The sequence below is a fragment of the Ixodes scapularis genome, unplaced genomic scaffold (assembly GCF_016920785.2).
Source record: "Ixodes scapularis isolate PalLabHiFi unplaced genomic scaffold, ASM1692078v2 PGA_scaffold3__209_contigs__length_174095766, whole genome shotgun sequence".
NCBI lineage: Eukaryota > Metazoa > Arthropoda > Arachnida > Ixodida > Ixodidae > Ixodes > Ixodes scapularis.
In genome coordinates this window covers 53,415,474-53,432,929 of record NW_024609868.1, presented here as the reverse complement: position 1 = coordinate 53,432,929, position 17,456 = coordinate 53,415,474, and the positions used below count along the sequence as shown (strand labels likewise).

The window sequence follows — 17,456 nt, the reverse complement described above, 5'->3', positions numbered from 1 at the left end:
AATATATTGTCTGTTCGTTACAAGCGATGACACTGGTGAAATTGTCCGAGTAGCTTATTCTTCGATATCTCCTACTTTAAACAATGGCACGCAGTATTTAGAAATAAATAAATTATGGAGCTTATATCGCAGCAGATTTCGTGGACCATGCTACACCAAATGACGTAATCGTTTTCTTTCTGTTTTGTTTTAGAGCGCAGCTCTCTTAGGCACTTGTTTGCGCCTTGAGCGGTGTCGGCGTCGCCGTCGCCGTCGGCGTAACCGTCGTCGTCGGCGTAACCGTAACGCGTAGGCGTCACCGTCAGCGTAACCGCGGGGTGCATTATGAGAAACGTCCCATAATGCACCGCGGTGACGCGCGCGTTGCATTATGGGACGTTTTCCCATAATGCACCGCGCGGAAGGGAGGAGGGATGAGGAAGGGGGAGGAGAAGGAGGAGGAGGGGAGGCATACAGTCACCTCCGTACCCTCCCCTCCTCCTCCTCAAGAGCTGCTCTCTAATTCGGCTTTACGGGGAGTTGCAAACGTCTTTCATTTTTTTTTACTTCACTTTCGGAACGTTTTTATTTGGATTTGGTTAGACTACGCAGTAATGAAACATTTAGTAGATATAGCTTAAAATATGTTAGCATTTATTGCCCTGGTGCACGCAGCCGTCTTTTGTTTGGACAGTCGTGGTTTGGACGGACTGGTTACGCGAGGCCGCTGCGCGGTTCCCGCCACGCTCTTTCGCTCCGTTCGTTCGCTTATTACGTCCACTTTCCCTCTTACGAGGGGGAAGGAGTTGGAAGGAGTCTTCTGGCACGCTTCCTATGACGCGCCGCAAGAGCGGGAGAAGAGGACATCGAGCTGGCCGTGGCGGTGGCACAACGAACTGGACTACGTAAAACCGATGCGCAGCGCGACGATGCCGTTTGTGCGAAACCACCGAAACCCGAGAGGAAGGATATTGGCTTTTTAATACAACAGTATGTAGACCGTGGGCGGTAGTCGAGGATAGCTGTGGAGGCTGCATCCGAAACCGGCGACGCTCGGGAGAACGACATTATGCGGACCGTTGCGAGGTTGGAATTTCCCTAGTTCCCCGAGTCAGCTCCCCTGCGCTAAATGTTAAAGCGTTTCGTCAAGAATCGGCGTAGCGGCAGCAGCGATTTTGGAATCCTTTTTTATAACTATAAGAGCTAGCTTTTGCACAAAGGGGCACACGAATTGCCGAAATGAGCGCAAGAAAGATGATCATTTGCCACTAGGTAATTGCCGGTGGTCGCACGAAGGTTCCTATGACGTGGAAACAAAATAATCGCATACGGCAGAAAAAAGACCACATGGCTCCCCACCGCCATATATATATATACACACACTGGGAGTGAGGAAACATTGACAAGTGGAGCCGTAGTAATATTGTAAAGAAAGAGAGGAGAGAGTGATTAATAAATTTATTACACTAAAGTTAGGGGAAGAGAGTTGGACCAGGAGCGGCCCAATTTTGTGTGTGTGCGTATGCATGTATGTATGTATGAATGTGTGTATATTTTGTTATTGAATGATACCGACAAGTTGTTCAACGTCGATAACAAAAAAATGGCAAACACGCAATTAGATTATTTGATTGTCGCCCTACCGGGACGTCGTTCACACTGTCGGCGTCGACTTCGGCATCGCTCTGCTTTGATTTTTACACTAGAGTTTCTCATTGCTCCCATTGCAGTTTTACTTGTAGCAGTCTGTACTTACACTTCCTTTCGATCATTAACGCACATGATGCCAATGGTTCTTTTCACTTTGGGATTTCAGACACACCTTTAGGTTGGAGGGCACGTCGCCGTCCGCGAAATCCTTTGTCGCCAACACTGAAGTCGAAGTGATACAGCAGCTGACGGCAGGTAATGGACTCCTCGGTAGTTTGAAGTATGCAGTGCGACTTGCCCGTGAAGGACGTGTTACTAACTTTTGTGCCTTGCGAACTCGCGTTAAGAGTTTCGTGTCGTATTAACTAATTTCAGTTATTCGGGGAAAATTAATTTTGTGACAAATGTGATTCTGGAGCATGCTTTCATTTCGGGGGTGATGTTTCAAAATAGATGCACGTGTCGAAATCTCTGCTAACTGAAGACGCGTATTGCGACGCGAATATTTCTCTTCGGGGAAAGTTTGTTTTGTCGCATCCCATCCCGGCACATACTTTTTGGTTGTTGTGGGCTTTATAATTTTTTTTTTAAGAAAAGCGAAAAAAAGGGAATAGGGAAGGCAGTTTTTTTTTTTTTTTTTTTTTTTTACGAGCAGTATTTCTTGAGCGTACCAGACTAAGCATAGTTGCCTAGCAGCAAATATCCTATCGCTTGACAAATGTAAAATTTTGACAAACCTGTGCAGGGAAAAAGTTGGTGGAGGACACGATAGTGGCCAGACCAGAAATAAAGAAGTGCACGAAGAATTGCAAATCCGTGGGTATTCATTATTTCTTCATGAAGTTTACTATTACATATCTCAATCTCTCATTTATGCCTACTTATCTTAAAAAATATAGTTTCCGCAACACTTATCCCTGACGACTCTCCTATACATTTTCACGTTCAATATCGATGTTGCATTCTTGGTGTAAACAATTTAGGATCCCTCGAAAGCAAGATAGAATGAATGCATGCCGATAAATTATCAGTAATAACATGACCCATGTTGAAAAGGCCGTTATTGAGCAGAAAAATAAAATCTTTAGCATGAGTCAATTGTTTCAAGTTTTGCGTAATCAAAGAAAACATTTTAATTGCTACCCCACTTACCTGCATATTCTAGTTCCTATATTTGAAATAACCATGAACGATTCTTTACGACAGTATCCGCACATCTCAGTGCTATACGCCAATGCCATTTTGAAAGCAAGAACACCTAGCTAACAGATCGTGTAAATTTGTTTTGTTCACTACAAGCTGGCCGAAAACGTAAAGTTGTTCGAGGCGAACTTGCGACCCAAGAGTTTGGCCACGCTCAAGTCCTCGGTGTCTTTCCTGCGGCTGCTGCAGAGCTTCAGGGAAGCGTCTGAAAAGGACATTCACGCCGTCCTCAAGAGCGGAAAAAACAAAAAGATTGTGTGAGTGCATCACTGTTCTTTTTATGCGACATCTTCAGCAAAATTAGAATTGTTGAGCGTACAATTAAGTTGTGAAAAATTTGGCTGATGAGCATGTTCCTCCCTTTTAGTAATTGTGATGAGCCTTCATGATTAATAGATGTTTTATTTTACAATACATTTTCTATAATTAATTATACCACAATTGAATGTAGTTATTCTGATGTTCATGATTCTTGGGTATTGTCTTAACCTTGCTTTTTATTAGTGACGTTATCTCATAGGACAGTCGTTTAAATGTATGTACTGATGTAAATGATGATTTCTGTGTTCATTTTTCATAATATTTTGCTCATATTTTGTTTGTGTTATATATATATATATACGTATATATATATATATATTTCTGGTGATTCTTCGAAGCTGTTCCTCTATGCAGGGTGTTTCTTTGTATATGTGACAGAACAGGCTCGGCTGACGTTAGATGGGGAAATATCTATCACGATCCGTCGGCTAATTAACTAAAATAGCCTAATGAACTTTTTAAGTATTGGTCTTATAAGTCATGTACCAATTGCAGTTTCTTGAAGCCAATTATTAATAATGGTTAGGAAAATTTATACAATTTACGAAAAGACAATTGTCTTTGACATAGTTAGCTATACGATTTTGAATATTCGTCGGCATTTCAAAAAATATGCTCACGAAGCGCGCAAAACACTGTGTATAGTGATTATAGGATCCATCGAAATCACATACTACAGGGTAATTCAAGGAGAGGCTAGGCTCTTTAAATCGACTGCAAAATTCGGTTTCTTAACCTATCGCGCTACGACTTTGTGCAGCGTTGCCCACAGATGGTGCATTTTTTTTTGTAAAATTTGCGAAGAGCGGAACTTACCTGAGGAAAAAGCAAAGAAAGAAAAAGGCTTAGCTCCTATGGAAACGCAGCGACGCCACCGGTCTTCAAACAACACGGCGCCATTTCGCACGGGAGCCAAGAGATGGCGCAACGAACGCCGCCAACGAACGAGCATACGGCGCCGAGAGCCGGCGTCTTTAGCAGACGACATTTTCGACTCAAAAGTGGCGCGCGTTCCGCAGGCGGCGACAGTCGCAGAAACAAAAACAGGCGCGGTAACAACAAGAAACTGCAGTTCCTTGTCTGCTAAATACGCCGGCTCTCGGCGTTTAATGCTCGTTCGTTGGCGGCAGTTGGCGTCGCGACTGCTTGCGCCATCTCTTGTCTCCCGTACTAAACGGCGCCGTGTTGCTTGAAGACCGGTGGCTTCGCTGCGTTTCCATAGGAGCTAAGCCTTTTTCTTTCTTTATTTTTTCCTCAAGTAAATTCGCTCTTTGCAAATTTTACAAAAAAAAAAAAAAATGCGCCATCTGTGGGCAACGCTCACAGATGGTGCATTCACCATCTAATTGTAATGTCTGCTGACCTTGATAAATGCATGGTGAATATAGCACCCGTGTAACTCTCACCCCTTTAAAAAACTGTTCAGGTTAAAAATAAAAAAAAGAAACCTGCAATATAGGGCTTATAAAATTAAAATAACACTTGGTCTTAACGTCTGTTACATCACGTGAGTGTAGTGTTTCAAAGTTAGCGGCTAATCTCTAAAGTACCGTTCAAGCAGAAACCAGGTGACTGGAATATTTTACTACACTTGGTTTTATATAAATACTAAACACACAAAAGGGTCACTTATATTAATCATAGTGGATCACTGTCCTGTTATTGTTGTCAGATTTAATCATGACGTCTATCCACCAACAAAAAAAAAAAAAAGAAAAAAAAGAATAACCAGACCTTCTTTTTTTTTTTTTCTTTTTTTTTTACGTGCAGACCACAATTGTTGGATTTAACAGCAGCAGCTCAGACCCTGGCATCTGTGAAGGCCAGCTTGAAGTTTCTCGATTTCAACTCGGAAAATGACCTCGCTGAACGTTTCCTGGTCAGTCTGGTAGCAGCGTCACACCCGAGCTCATCTATTATCACGGAAATATTGGTGTGTACCAAGGGGAACTTCTTTTTAGATGGTTCTTCTAATTGTGAGTTTACGTGACCTCTAGGCATTTTTCTACCGCTGCAGGCAGTTGCCCAGAAGGACTTGAAGAACGAGAAGAACAAGGCGGCAGCCATTGCCACTCTCGGGGCCCTCATCAAAACCTACTGCCGCGCTCATCCCAAATGCGCCAAGCAAGGGGTAAGCACTGATCTGACGTTTTTGGCCAAATTTGAATCTACGGAGAACTAGCTCGGTCCGCCAGAACAGCCTCGCTCGCGAGGTGACTTCGCCTTATCACAAATAACAAATTGGCAGCTGTATTTTCGTTTATAGATACATATATGCAGAATTGCAATGTGCAAGAATTGGTTTGGTTTTCAGTGCTTTTTTATTAGCACACTCTGGTCAATCCCATGGAGTCATGGTGTGGTGTCAACTCATGCTGTCAAGCGACGCCACGTCACTTGGCACAGTCACACGTGACCCGACGTCACCTGCGACGTGACGTCAGATTACACCACTTGACACCCAACGTGACTGGATTTAATAGCGTTGACACCTTGACGTCAAGTGACCTGATGTCGTGTGACGGCAGGTCACGTAACGTGAAACGCACGCCATGGACGAGCACGAAACCTGCGTTATAGCTTCCATTAGATTGCAATAGACCCTTTTCAAAAGTGCGCGCCACCTAATGGTTGCTGCGTTAACTATTTGAGTCCGCCATTTTTTGGCCACGCTACTCCGAGCATGTAGTTTGGATACGAGGGCCGCATCTGCGTTGGGCGTGAACTCGGCTCAGCTCGTATTGAAAACGAGTGCTACGTCACCGTTCGGCGAGGACTCAGATTCAATCACGCGCTTCGCGCCCAAGAAATGGCGACCGCCAACGTTGCTCGATGGACTTTTGAGAAGAGTCTATTCTGCACTGATACGCAAGCTCCCTGATGGGCACACATGCTTCGTTTCAGCTTAAGTTTAGACGCAGCCGGCGCTACGAGCTAATATGGAACCAATCAAGCAGCGTCAAAAGCGCAAGTCATCGGGCCTTTTTTGTTTAAGATTGATGCTGAAACACGCACAGAAGCATCACGAACACCATGGTGGCGCGTTTTTAATGCTCTCTGATTGGTCCCATCAGCCCGTAGCGTCAACTGCGTCTGGAGTTGAGGTGAAACGAAGTATAGTTACTGACACCCTAATGAGTGCAGGGCCTGGCAAGCCGGAAGCATCTTATTATCGCTTCGTAGCCATTGAAACCGCATCATTAGCAGACAGGAAGAGCCAAGCGTGAGCATAATAAGCCGTACCCAGCATTTTTTAGCAGTGACTCCTGGGAAGGAGATCCAAACTTCGCGCTCCTAGTAGCTAAATTGAGAACTACACCGATGGGGACAACAAACAACATAAGTAGATTTTCTGTTTGCGTTTTGACGCAGCGCTCGACCCACGTAGCCGAACGTTGCGTCAGAGTTCGGCAGGGGCTCGTGTCCGTTCAGTGAAGCCAAACTTGGACAGAACAAAAAATTGGACACGAGTCGTGCCCAATCTTTGCTCCGCGCTCAATCGAGAAATATGAAAAAAAAAGAGAAAAGAATCCAGTGCACGTGCTTTGTGTTGGTAAACGTGGAACGCTGGGGAAAACAAGCAGGACGTAGTGCCCCCTATAGTTTGATCTCCTCACCAGTAAGCAGAGTCTCATGCCCCTTGGTGGAACTAGAATCGAGCGCTCGTGGTTTGTTCTATGCCAATGCTTGGAGCAACTGTGCTTTCGTACGCTTAAAAAAGGTATACATATCTCAGCAATAAGGAGATACGAATATCCTCCCTTGTTGCAAGGAAAGTGCACCGTGTCTTACCAACCCATCGCCTCAACTGCAGCCAATTAGCGCTGCCCTCAAGTTCATGGAGGGCGAGTTGGAGCGGTGCAAGCAGGAGACCTGCTGGCACACATACTTGCGAGGCCTGCAGAACGCTGCGCAGCCGTCGAGCATCAAGAGCATGCTGTACGCCATCCGGAAAGGCAGCAAGAAGGCCGTGCTCACTGCGCTGCGAGCTCTCAAGCAGATTGGAAGCGAGCACCTGAACGACGAGGCGAGTGTGATTACTGAGTACACGTAAATTAATTGATTCACGCGTATTTTTTTTTTTTTTTTTATAATTACACGTGCATTTTTTTAGGCGCCAAGTTAGATGAAATTTTGTTTTTTTAACTGCGTTTATCACTGCGTGAGTGTTCAGGTGGAACCGTAAAGAACGATAAAGGCTGAACTCCATGAAGCGAATTATGCGACGAATAACTGACGAACGCCGCCCGACGGCACGCTTGCTTTGCGCACGACATTGCAGCCACTGTGGTGATTCCACGCGCAGAGCAAAAGCCGCCGGGCAAAATTGGTCGATTTTTCGCAGCATATTCGTCCCATGGAGTTCAGGCTTAAAGTAATTATAGTATAAGATTTTACATGTACATAACGTTTCTTGAAATCTGGCGCTTATGCATGCCTTTAACATAAAAACAGTAAGCCGTTTTAGTTCATAAATGAAAAAAAAAGTGGCGCAAAAGTAACGTGCATTACTTTTTATCGGTAACAGTAACGCGTTCTTTTTGTTTTGAGATGATGTAGGTCGGTGACGCGTTCTTTAATTTGCAACTACTAACGATGAACGTATTTCGTCACTTCTTATTGGGTAACGCCTACAGGACTGTGGGACCGTTCTTTCGATGACGGACGAGCCCCATAGCGTGCTCGAAGACGCCTCTGAAAAATTGTAAACGCGTTCGTTTTCATTCAATACGCGATCTGGGAAGCCGTCAATGGCTGAACTCGCAAACTTGAAGACTATAGATTGAGGCAGACGCCCCTCTTCGTTTTAGGTGTACGACTTAGTGGAGAAGGTGTACGGCGAAGTGGACAAGAGGCACGACTCGACGGCACGTGCGCTCGCCGCCGAGCTTATCTTCCTGAGCTCCAGCCTTGGTCGTATCGAGAGGGTCCTCCAGCGGCTGCCTTCTCACGACGCTCCCGAGCTGTCCACGTTCATCACGAGCAAGCTGTTTGAGCTGCTAGACCACAAGAACCAAGTTAGGCGAGTGCATAGGACCTTGTTAGGAGCATAGAACCTTTGGGGGCATATAGGGACACTACACTACAAACAAATTAATGTATTCTTGCTTTGTTTCTATGAACAGGCTTTACGATTGTGAGATAGGTCAGGAAGCATCATTCTCCTTTTTATCTCAACTTCAGAACGATGCAGCTCTAACGACACGGTCGAGTGCTTGCCCTGTAGAGTGTTATCTCTACCTCGGAATTTTGAGTCGTCAAACCACTTATAAGAAATTCACGCTCGTGCGGTTACCCGTTTACTTTCGACACAATAGCATCAAACCTAATATTTATTTTTGTCTTCGTATTTTTACCGTTATTGTGCCAGTTTTTAGTCACGTTTTCTGCGTCGCCGCCAGTACTAAAATTACTGACCCAGTTTCATTGCATTACTAAGCCTCTCTCTGATGGGAAACCCTATCGGTAGTTCTGCAAAAAGACAATCAGCAAATTTTATTTGTGAACTACCCACTAGATCACTCTAGAGCCCCGTTAAGAGAACACTCCGATAACAAGAATTTTTTTTTTATGCGTTGTTTGGCTTTGAGTACCGAAACTACGTAATTGGGCGCAGTTCGTCAAATTAAATTGGATACCTTGCGATGAAGTCGTCGAAACCCAAAGACGATACTAAACTGCCTAACTGTTTTTTTTTTTTGTTTTTGGAAAGGGGGGGGGGGGAAGGGGGGGGTGTTGGTCTTTGTAATTTTTACCAGTCCCGAGTTGTACAGCACGTATGTGCCAAGTTTTTTTATTGGATATTCCACTCCTGGGTCTCGCTTGAACCGTTTAGCAAATAGACTGCTCTTCCGCCGTCGCGTTCTCGCGTATTTTGCAGCGCACCTTCTGAAAGGTAACTGTCCATATTTCAGGTTGTTCGCAGGAAAGGTGCTCAACAACACTACCGTCGGCAACTATTACAACCTGGCGCACGGCGGCTCGTCGGCGGCATTTACGAAATATCTGACAAGTAAGCGACGTGTTGCAGCTGCCGTTTCTGCCATCGCTGTGCAGTTTGTTCTTGACGGCCGCTGCCTTTGAAAACGCAGAGAGCGACGATCTGAACTCGACGTACGGAATCAACATGGAGCTCATTCCTGGCGGACTCCTCAAGGAAAGCTCGGTCGACGTAAGCCTGGAAACGCCCGAAGAGAGCCTCAATCTTCTCTCTGTGAGTGCCCTTGCATCGACGCCTTGACGACTATAATACATCTTCTGTCTTGTGAGTTATTCTTATGGGAGCGTGGTTGTTCGGTCGGCATACTATTTAAAGTATGGAAGTTTTTAAACAACGATGGCAAGAACCCAGCCATAACTCGCCGTCACTCTTTTTTTGGCTTTATATTTCGGTTACTTCCCTTTATGGTCAGACTAGAGGCTACTGTTCGTCAATACATCATGGTCGCTCTGGTCACATGTTTAGCCTCCGTATGGGCTCGTCATCGCCAGTTTTGAGTGCTCGGTAAGACATATCTATAGATTGTATACGGTCGGAGAAGGTAGGAGATTTTACCTCGACCTCTTTTAGTCTTCCAATGATGTTCTGCCATTCTTGAAGCGCGAGTGCCACTCAAACATCTCGCACGACTCGCTACTTCCTAGCTACAAGCCTGACGAATAATTTCAAATGCCTTTGTTCCAGATTTTCCGAGTTTGATGCAGAACTGATGTTCGATCTCGCTCTGGTTTGCAGTCAGCCGAAATCGCCATTTTTCTCGCGCCCGTGGTCAGAAAAAATTGGTCTAGTGCAGCTTGAAATGTTCGCAGAACGACGCCCTTTGGTATATTGAGACACGAAGACTCCTGCCTTCGACAGATGCGCGCGCGTCACAGCGTTGTCTTGTCTCTTTACGCTACAAAACTAGTCTCGGAAGTTCTGGATCGCACCTCGTACGTATTTTTAAAAGGCCGCCATGGTATTTATGTCGCACATAGAATTTATGTGAAGCTACAAAGTGTTCATATCAATCGTAAGAAAGGTATAAATCACGACCTACTGATGACGTGACCACAATTTATTCTAGCCATGGACGTTGAAGATCCCTCGGTGGTTTCAATCAGAGCTTGGGAAGCTATTTTCTCCACTTCGCAGGGTGATAACCTTGTCACACGGGAAATTCAAATTTTTTTTCACTGCCGTTACGGCAACGTCAAACAAAAACGTGAAAGTAGAATGAGTTTGCAAAAAAACATTCCATAGAGTCCTTTAACTTCCTCAAGTCGGTTTTTAAATAAAAATGGCGACTTACTTTTTCAAACACGCACACAAAAAAAAAAGGTTTTATGTAAATTTTTCGAAAATTTTAAGTTTATAGTGTGAAGAAATGAGATTACAAGTTCTTCCCCTTGCAACTGAGGGCCACCAACCTCACTATACACTTCTCAAAAACAGCGAGAAAGTAAGCTGAATGACATTTGCGTTAATTTACTTTGAGTGAATGCTAAACATGTGTTTATTTGTGTTTATTATAGACATTCAAAAGTATTATTTATTTCACGGGCTTTTTTTTTTTTTTTTTTTTAAGTTCTCAAAATTAAAGTTACTTAAGAACTGGCTGTCACTGACGTGCGTTTCCACGTGAATTGCTGAACACTCGATCGGTGATGTGCTGGATATCTTTCAACCTTGAGGTGGGGCTGTTCGCCGGCGGCTTGGGCAACGTGGCGGGAGGGGACGACGGTGGCAATGACGCCAGCCAGGAGGAAGAGGAGGCCACGGCCGGCATGAGGCTCATGCTCATGGGCGCCGAGCTCAGGCCCTACGTCTTCTTCGTGGGCACCTCAGAACTCATGGGACACGTCTGGTCCGGGACCGGGAGTGAACCGACGCCGGCCCTGCAGGTGATGATCATATTATTCCCCTAGCATGGATAAGGGAATATCGATGACTATTTATGACATGCACTTCGACCCGCTCCCCCCTCCCCCCCGCCTCCCCAATCTCCACTGATCGTTAGCTCTCAGAGCTATAGATAAAAGTCATGCGCTAGATACCGACTTCTAGTCAAAAACTAAAGAAGCATGTCTAATAAGTATATATAATCGATGTTAACAGCCGCTAACATATGGAACGTAAATGAAAATATTTCGTGGCGACGTCCGTCAAAATGTGTCGCAACTGGGACCTGAGCTTTAGGGATCATTCTAGACCATATGCTGCATGTCCTAATATTTATTTCAAGCATCAATCTAAACTTACAATTTGCCCTCCGCGCAATATAATTGTTCAGATTAAATAATCGGCACAAAATAAGGATAGGGCTTAACATTCCTAGTTTGTATCTTTGCAGCGACTAAGGTCGTTCCTAGCTCCTTCTGAACAGTGCACAATATCATCGAGCCGACTTAAATAGGCGGTCTCAATTTAGATCACTACATATATGGAAATCTCTTACACTATATTTACAAATCACGTACGCTGTGATTACCGGCGCTATTGTCTCGATGAGTCTGATTCAAGAGTGTGTTCCCACGCGGTCGCTTTTCCCACATTCGCACTATGGCGACGTGTATGATTCCTTTATGTCTCGATGCATATTAAAGATATCAAAGATTCAAAATTAACACCTCCGATATGAACATACCGAATTGTTTTTCTAAATCGGAGTAACAAATCGCAGTATTCCAAGCCAGGCGAACTTCTGGCTATATATAAGCACGTGTGTCTAGCACATACTATAGTATGTGCTAGACATAAAGCAACGAGAGCAAGATCTCCCAAATGGACAGAACCAGCAGAACCTACGTATATACAGTAGATATATGCATTCAGCTGGTTCTGTCCATAAGAATGACTCAAATAGCTCTGCTCCAACCTGTCGTAAAGTCTCCTAATTTGTTTTTTTTTTTTGCACACATTAAGGTTTTTGATAACCTTATTTTGAAATCCAGAATAATAAAAGTGGCAGCGACCTTAAATTTTAAAGTCCTATATTTAAGAGTTTGTGTTTTCGGAGTTGACTTCTCGCGAAACTTGGAGGGTGTTTTCCGCAGTTTATTTTTTCCCGAATATTCGGAGTTCATTTTTTGTTAGATTACGAATTAGGGAGTTCGAATAGTATACGAATTAGGGAGTTCATTTTTGTTATGTTTTCAAATTTTCAAGATTGAAAATAAAAATATATGTCAACCGGCCCGTCTAACCCTGTCCTAGATTTATAAGAACGCACGTGCACCACATGACATTTGCGCCCTTGCCTTTAGTACTACCAACTGTCCCACGACAAAACTTGAAAAAGACATGAAAATCACTGTACTCCTTGACGTGGTCGTTGGAAAGCTTGTTTTCTTTTCACCCTATTCTACCCCTTCTCCCTGCGCTGCGCGGGGTGAGTGGTGAAATAGAAGCGTCAGCCGTCCCTCCTATGGAATCTAAGAGTTCATTGTTTTCACGGTTATCAAATCACAACCCTACCTTCCTCTAAGAAGTTCAATCTGGGAACTGAAATAGTGATTTGTGTCGTGACCCAGAATTGCAATGCCCCGTTGTCCTGACCGAACCCTGGCGGTATAAATGATGAACCGTCTTTGGTCAATCCTACGCGATTTTGAAGGAATCTGAGGAGGCCTCTCCTTATGACCGCTGAGCCTGTGCTCTGACCAAACTTATTTGTAGAAAAGTGCCTGTTTGTTTCTTTTTGGTCATTCTGACCTCCAAATTCGGAGTTATTCGGATGAATTCGAATTTAAGGAAATTTTACCCGTGGGTGTTTTTCGGATTTTATCAGATTTATCCGAAAACACAGAACACTACAGCTATATTGCATGAAAGGCATATTTAAGAGCGATTTATTCCAATTGTTTTGTAGGCACCAAACAGTCGTTCCGAGAGCAAAGACTATTTTTATCGATGTTGGGGAAACTGAATTGCTGTGTCACGTGACCAGGGAAAGGGAGGGGAGGCAAGGCACTGCATGAGAATGGGGAGAGATAGGGAAAGAGAGGGAGAAGGGAATTGGGTCCAGGTAGGTGGAGAGAGGAAGAGAGAGGGGGAGGGAGGAACGGGGGAGGGAAGGGAGGTGGAAGAGAGGAGAGGGATCAGAAGGGAGAAATTGGAGTGTCATGTCATGTATATTTCCCCTGCTAAATTTAGCGGGAAAACTAGATTGGTGTTTCAGTTACGTGACGTCCATTATCCCGCTATATTTAGTGCAGAAACTGATCTGCGGAATAGGTAACTTTACGTCAATTCCCCACTAAATTTAGTGGGGAAACTCAATTGCTGTTTAGATCACAAGACTAAATTTTCCCGCTAAATTTAGCGGGGAAACTGAATCGACGTATAGTTCACGCGACCTAAAGTTTTCCACTTGATGTGTATGTCACGTGATTTTAGGTTACGTGACGTAAATTTCCTAGCTAAATTTAGCGGACAATTCAAGGACGGATGGAAGGACGGACGAAATGTTTGGATGGGGGGTTTAGTTAAAAAGCATTTCACGCTTTAATAAGAAAGAACAGCTCAAAAGTCCAGCCAGTGTATTCTCCAAACTGACACGCGGCGGGTTGGCGTCTGCAGGGGAACCTCCTCATGATGGACCACTTCCAGTACGTTGCCCTGCTGAATGGCCTCGTCGTGGAGCTCAAGCTGCAAGGAGTCATCTCGCTCGACCTGACGGGCAGCATCCAGATCTCCCTCTGGAACAGAAATTCACACTCCGTCGTGAAGACAAGGTTTCAGTCCCTTTTGTTTTACGTGCTAATGTTGCATGCGTGACAGAGTTGGATGCGCATGCTGGTTTCACGCGGGTTCGAATCCATCCGAAAAAGTTTCAGCGTGTACAATATGAGCTGAAACACTCCCTCGCGCTTCTTTGGTGTACGTGGAAGAATTTGAGAGAGCTGTGGACCGATCTAGGAATGGAATGTGAAGTTGAGGTCCCATATACTTCGGACTATTTGACAAATTGAGCGTTAACAGAGCGTGTGGAGACCGCAGACGCAGATAAAGGCCGGATTTGGTGATTTAGCTCAAATTGGACGTGCGGGTACGTTCACGCGAGCTATCGTGTGCTCTGGTTTCAGACCCTTCCGAGTATTGGACGTGCATAAAAGTAGCACCAGCACGCTGCATCGAATCAGTCTTCCGCCAGCGCTCGACGCTGCTATTACGGCCGACACTGATACCCGCGAGGCCAGTTACTGTAATCTTGTTTTGGCACAAGTTCGCCGCATTAAAGGTTTATTTTGCTCACACTCGTCATGCACGTGATACTCCTTGGGTAGCTTTTTCGCGGTTCACGGAACTGCACAAGCATTCCAGTCAGAGACGTATGTGGGCGCCGTGTATCGACGAATTGTTTGTCCTCCTATATTACAAATGTTGTTGTGATTTCGATCAAATTGTCAAGCTGAAGGTACAAGACGCGAAATATCAGGCGCGATCTATCACCGTGTTTTTCCAATTCTTTCTCGAAAGTTCGACACTTTTTTTTTTCTCGAAAGTTCTAAGCTACTGGCGTAAATTGCGCATGTTTTTTTTTTCTTCTTTTAATGAAGGTGGCAAAAATTATTACTTTCCACGCTCACATGCAAGTGTAAAATGCCCCCCAAAAGTGGCAACGCGTTGCTTGGTATAACGGTCACTAAACTTCTTCAGATTCCTTCTGTGAGTTGGCGAACATATATTATCATCAACCGCCAAAAAGTTAACCCCAGTGTGATACTCGCAGCAGCAATATGAGATTTTCACGTGTGAAGGGCATTTTTTCTCAAGTGCACCATTAACTCGATAATTATGAATAAAAATACGCATTACTCACTGAAAGAATATAACGATAATTGACTGATTGACAAACGGCAGTCGGCGACAGGTTAAGAACTAAGAAGCGGAAGCTTTCTGACTGATAGTATTTCGTCGCACGCAGAGCCAAAGCCCGGCGTAAGGCAAAGTGCGCCTGTTGGAGTTTTTATTACATTCTTAGTGTGTCACCGACAGTAGTAGTTTGACTCTAAGTAATAGAAACCGAACTCCATGGAGCGAATGTGCGGGGAAAAAAATACGACGATTTTCGCCCGGTGGCGTTTTCTCTGCGCGTGGTGTCAAAGCAGTGGCCGTTGCGCCGCGCAAACAGCGATCGTGCTGCCGGGAGAAGTTCGGCGGTTGTTCGCCGCATGAATGCGCACACTACGAGAGCTCAGTGGCACGGAACCCACTGATAACAATTGGCGGATTTCACCCTGGAAGCGTGGCTATATGGAGCGCAAGTTCGTCTGCTTCTTTTGCTGGGGCTGTGGTGACGTCAGAACTACGAGCTCTGATTGGCTCTGATTGAAGGATAGTGGGTAGACCTGAAAGCAAGCTGCCTTGAGGTCTACCTCTATCCTTCAATCAAAGCCAATCGGACATCGGCGTTCTGACGTCACCACAGCCCCTGCAAAAAAAGCAGACGAACTTGCGCTCTGCATAGCATGTACGCAGTCATAACTCATAACCATTCTAATTTTTTTTTTCTTTTTTTGCAGTGGCGCTGCGTTGGTGCAAGCTTCGGCGGCACTGAACAGCGGAGCAGCTTCGAGTAACATTCAGGTTAACGTCGCCGGGGACACGCACCTCGAGTTCATAACCGACCTGGAGTTCTACGAGAAGCCCTACAAAATGTGCATCCAGATGACACAACCGGGCTTGGTTCTAAGGTGTGCAGCTGCCCCTTTGTTGTTTATAGTTTTAATGCGGATTCATTAACTGTCCCATCGACCGAAGCCGGCGTTGTCTGTAGCTGTCTGTAGCAGCGAAACGGCAGTTAAATTCCCAATGGCCAAAAGCACAGCAACGCAGATGGTTCGTCACGGAAGCTGTGGAGCCGGCGGGGTTCGCCCCACCTGCTCAGTGGGGGAGCGTGATGTCACCGCCGGAGCGCCGCGTGAAAAAGGAGGACGTGGCGCGCTGCTTGTAGAAATGCGCTGCCCGTAGGAATGCTCTCACATTCCTACATGTAAGCATTCTTGTGTGTCTTTAGCGCACGCTATATTTTTTTTAACGCTTCGTCATTTATTTAAATTTTATAATCACTATTCATAAACAGTAATGCGGGATTTGGCGCATAAAATCCCAGAGGTCTCGGACGGAAACTTTACGCTCCGTCCGTGATGTTTGGCCCACGTTCTGCAGTTAAGATTTTCCAGGCCAAAATGTGTTGCCCTTCTTTCCAGAACGAACAACCAGCGCTTTTTCTGCTTTTCCCGAGTTATCGCACGCATTTCCTGGTTGTTTTTGTTTCCGCATGATTCCCGCAATTGCCAAAGGCAAGAGGATAGTAGCTTTCGACCTGCCATCCAAGAAATTTTTTGTTTTGTCCATTGACAAAAACAATTAAGATTTGTCGTTTGAATATTTTGAAGGACATAACTTTAAAGGGCGATTTGGCTGATGCAGTATGGACCAATCATGTCATGCCTACCTTACAATACCCCATCGTGTCGAAGCTGGAAGGATTGTTTGTTTTTTATCTCCCAAAGGGCGAGTCTGCAGCATGTTTGAGAATGTATAAATAGTTTTTTTTATCTGGCACATTACACAAGAACGTGTGAACCTGATGCCACGCCGCCTCAGTGGTGGTACTGTCTGCGCGGCGCATACTCGGGCGATTCTCGCGAATATGGTATCTGCGCATGCGCAGCGCCCACGCCATGTTTGAGCAAACGCGGACATGTTTGTAATTGGCGTGTTGGCTTATACATGGCCGACAACTCGTGAGCTATGTCGCAGCGCCTAACGGGTGTGTTCTCGTACTTTTCCTTCATCGCGTGTTACAGGCACAACGTGCGCAAGCACGAAGGGGTGACCGGGCGCAAGCACCTGGTGCGGACGCTCAAGAAGCGATCTCAGACCATCGCCGGCAAGTCGTACGCGCTGCACCGGAAAAACTGTGAATATTGCTCAATCATGCTGGCCGAAGTATGAAAGTCGTCTAGGTTGTCACAATCCAATTTTCTCGCAAGAATATATGATGTTGCCAATGCCGAAAATAAAAAAAGGCTGTTTTTATTTTAGTTCTGGGTCTACCTTGTTCCGTTCTGCGTTTATGTGAGTTGTAAAGCAGCGCGCTCACTATGGGTCCGGTCCTTTTTTGTGTTCCAACGTGCGCTTTTGCTCGGGGTGTTCCCCTGTTCCAGAATCAAATGTTGAATTTTGTGTGAATATCGAGACACTGCTGCCTCGTACTGTAAATTTGTGTTTCGATTTGTTAATGTGAACTTATTTTAATATGAACGATAAAATCATTACGCTCGTGAAACACTTTCGAGAATGTACACGAACG

General features: G+C 45.1%; 1 protein-coding gene across 2 annotated transcripts in view; it reads left to right on the top strand.

Moving 5' to 3' along the window:
• LOC8025178 (microsomal triglyceride transfer protein large subunit) overlaps positions 1-17,187 on the top strand; it is a 47,759-nt gene extending 30,572 nt beyond the window's left edge. For both annotated transcript variants that reach the window (XM_040218364.2, XM_029994198.3), the window contains 13 exons: positions 1,796-1,884; positions 2,375-2,445; positions 2,929-3,089; positions 4,924-5,086; positions 5,171-5,284; positions 6,968-7,180; positions 7,965-8,176; positions 9,069-9,166; positions 9,246-9,367; positions 10,828-11,037; positions 13,715-13,869; positions 15,661-15,831; positions 16,951-17,187. In XM_040218364.2, coding sequence (XP_040074298.1) covers positions 1,796-1,884; positions 2,375-2,445; positions 2,929-3,089; positions 4,924-5,086; positions 5,171-5,284; positions 6,968-7,180; positions 7,965-8,176; positions 9,069-9,166; positions 9,246-9,367; positions 10,828-11,037; positions 13,715-13,869; positions 15,661-15,831; positions 16,951-17,098 — 1,927 coding nt within the window. In that variant the 3' untranslated portion in view covers positions 17,099-17,187. The remainder of the gene's footprint in view (positions 1-1,795; positions 1,885-2,374; positions 2,446-2,928; positions 3,090-4,923; positions 5,087-5,170; positions 5,285-6,967; positions 7,181-7,964; positions 8,177-9,068; positions 9,167-9,245; positions 9,368-10,827; positions 11,038-13,714; positions 13,870-15,660; positions 15,832-16,950) is intronic.
• Positions 17,188-17,456: the final 269 nt, after the last annotated feature.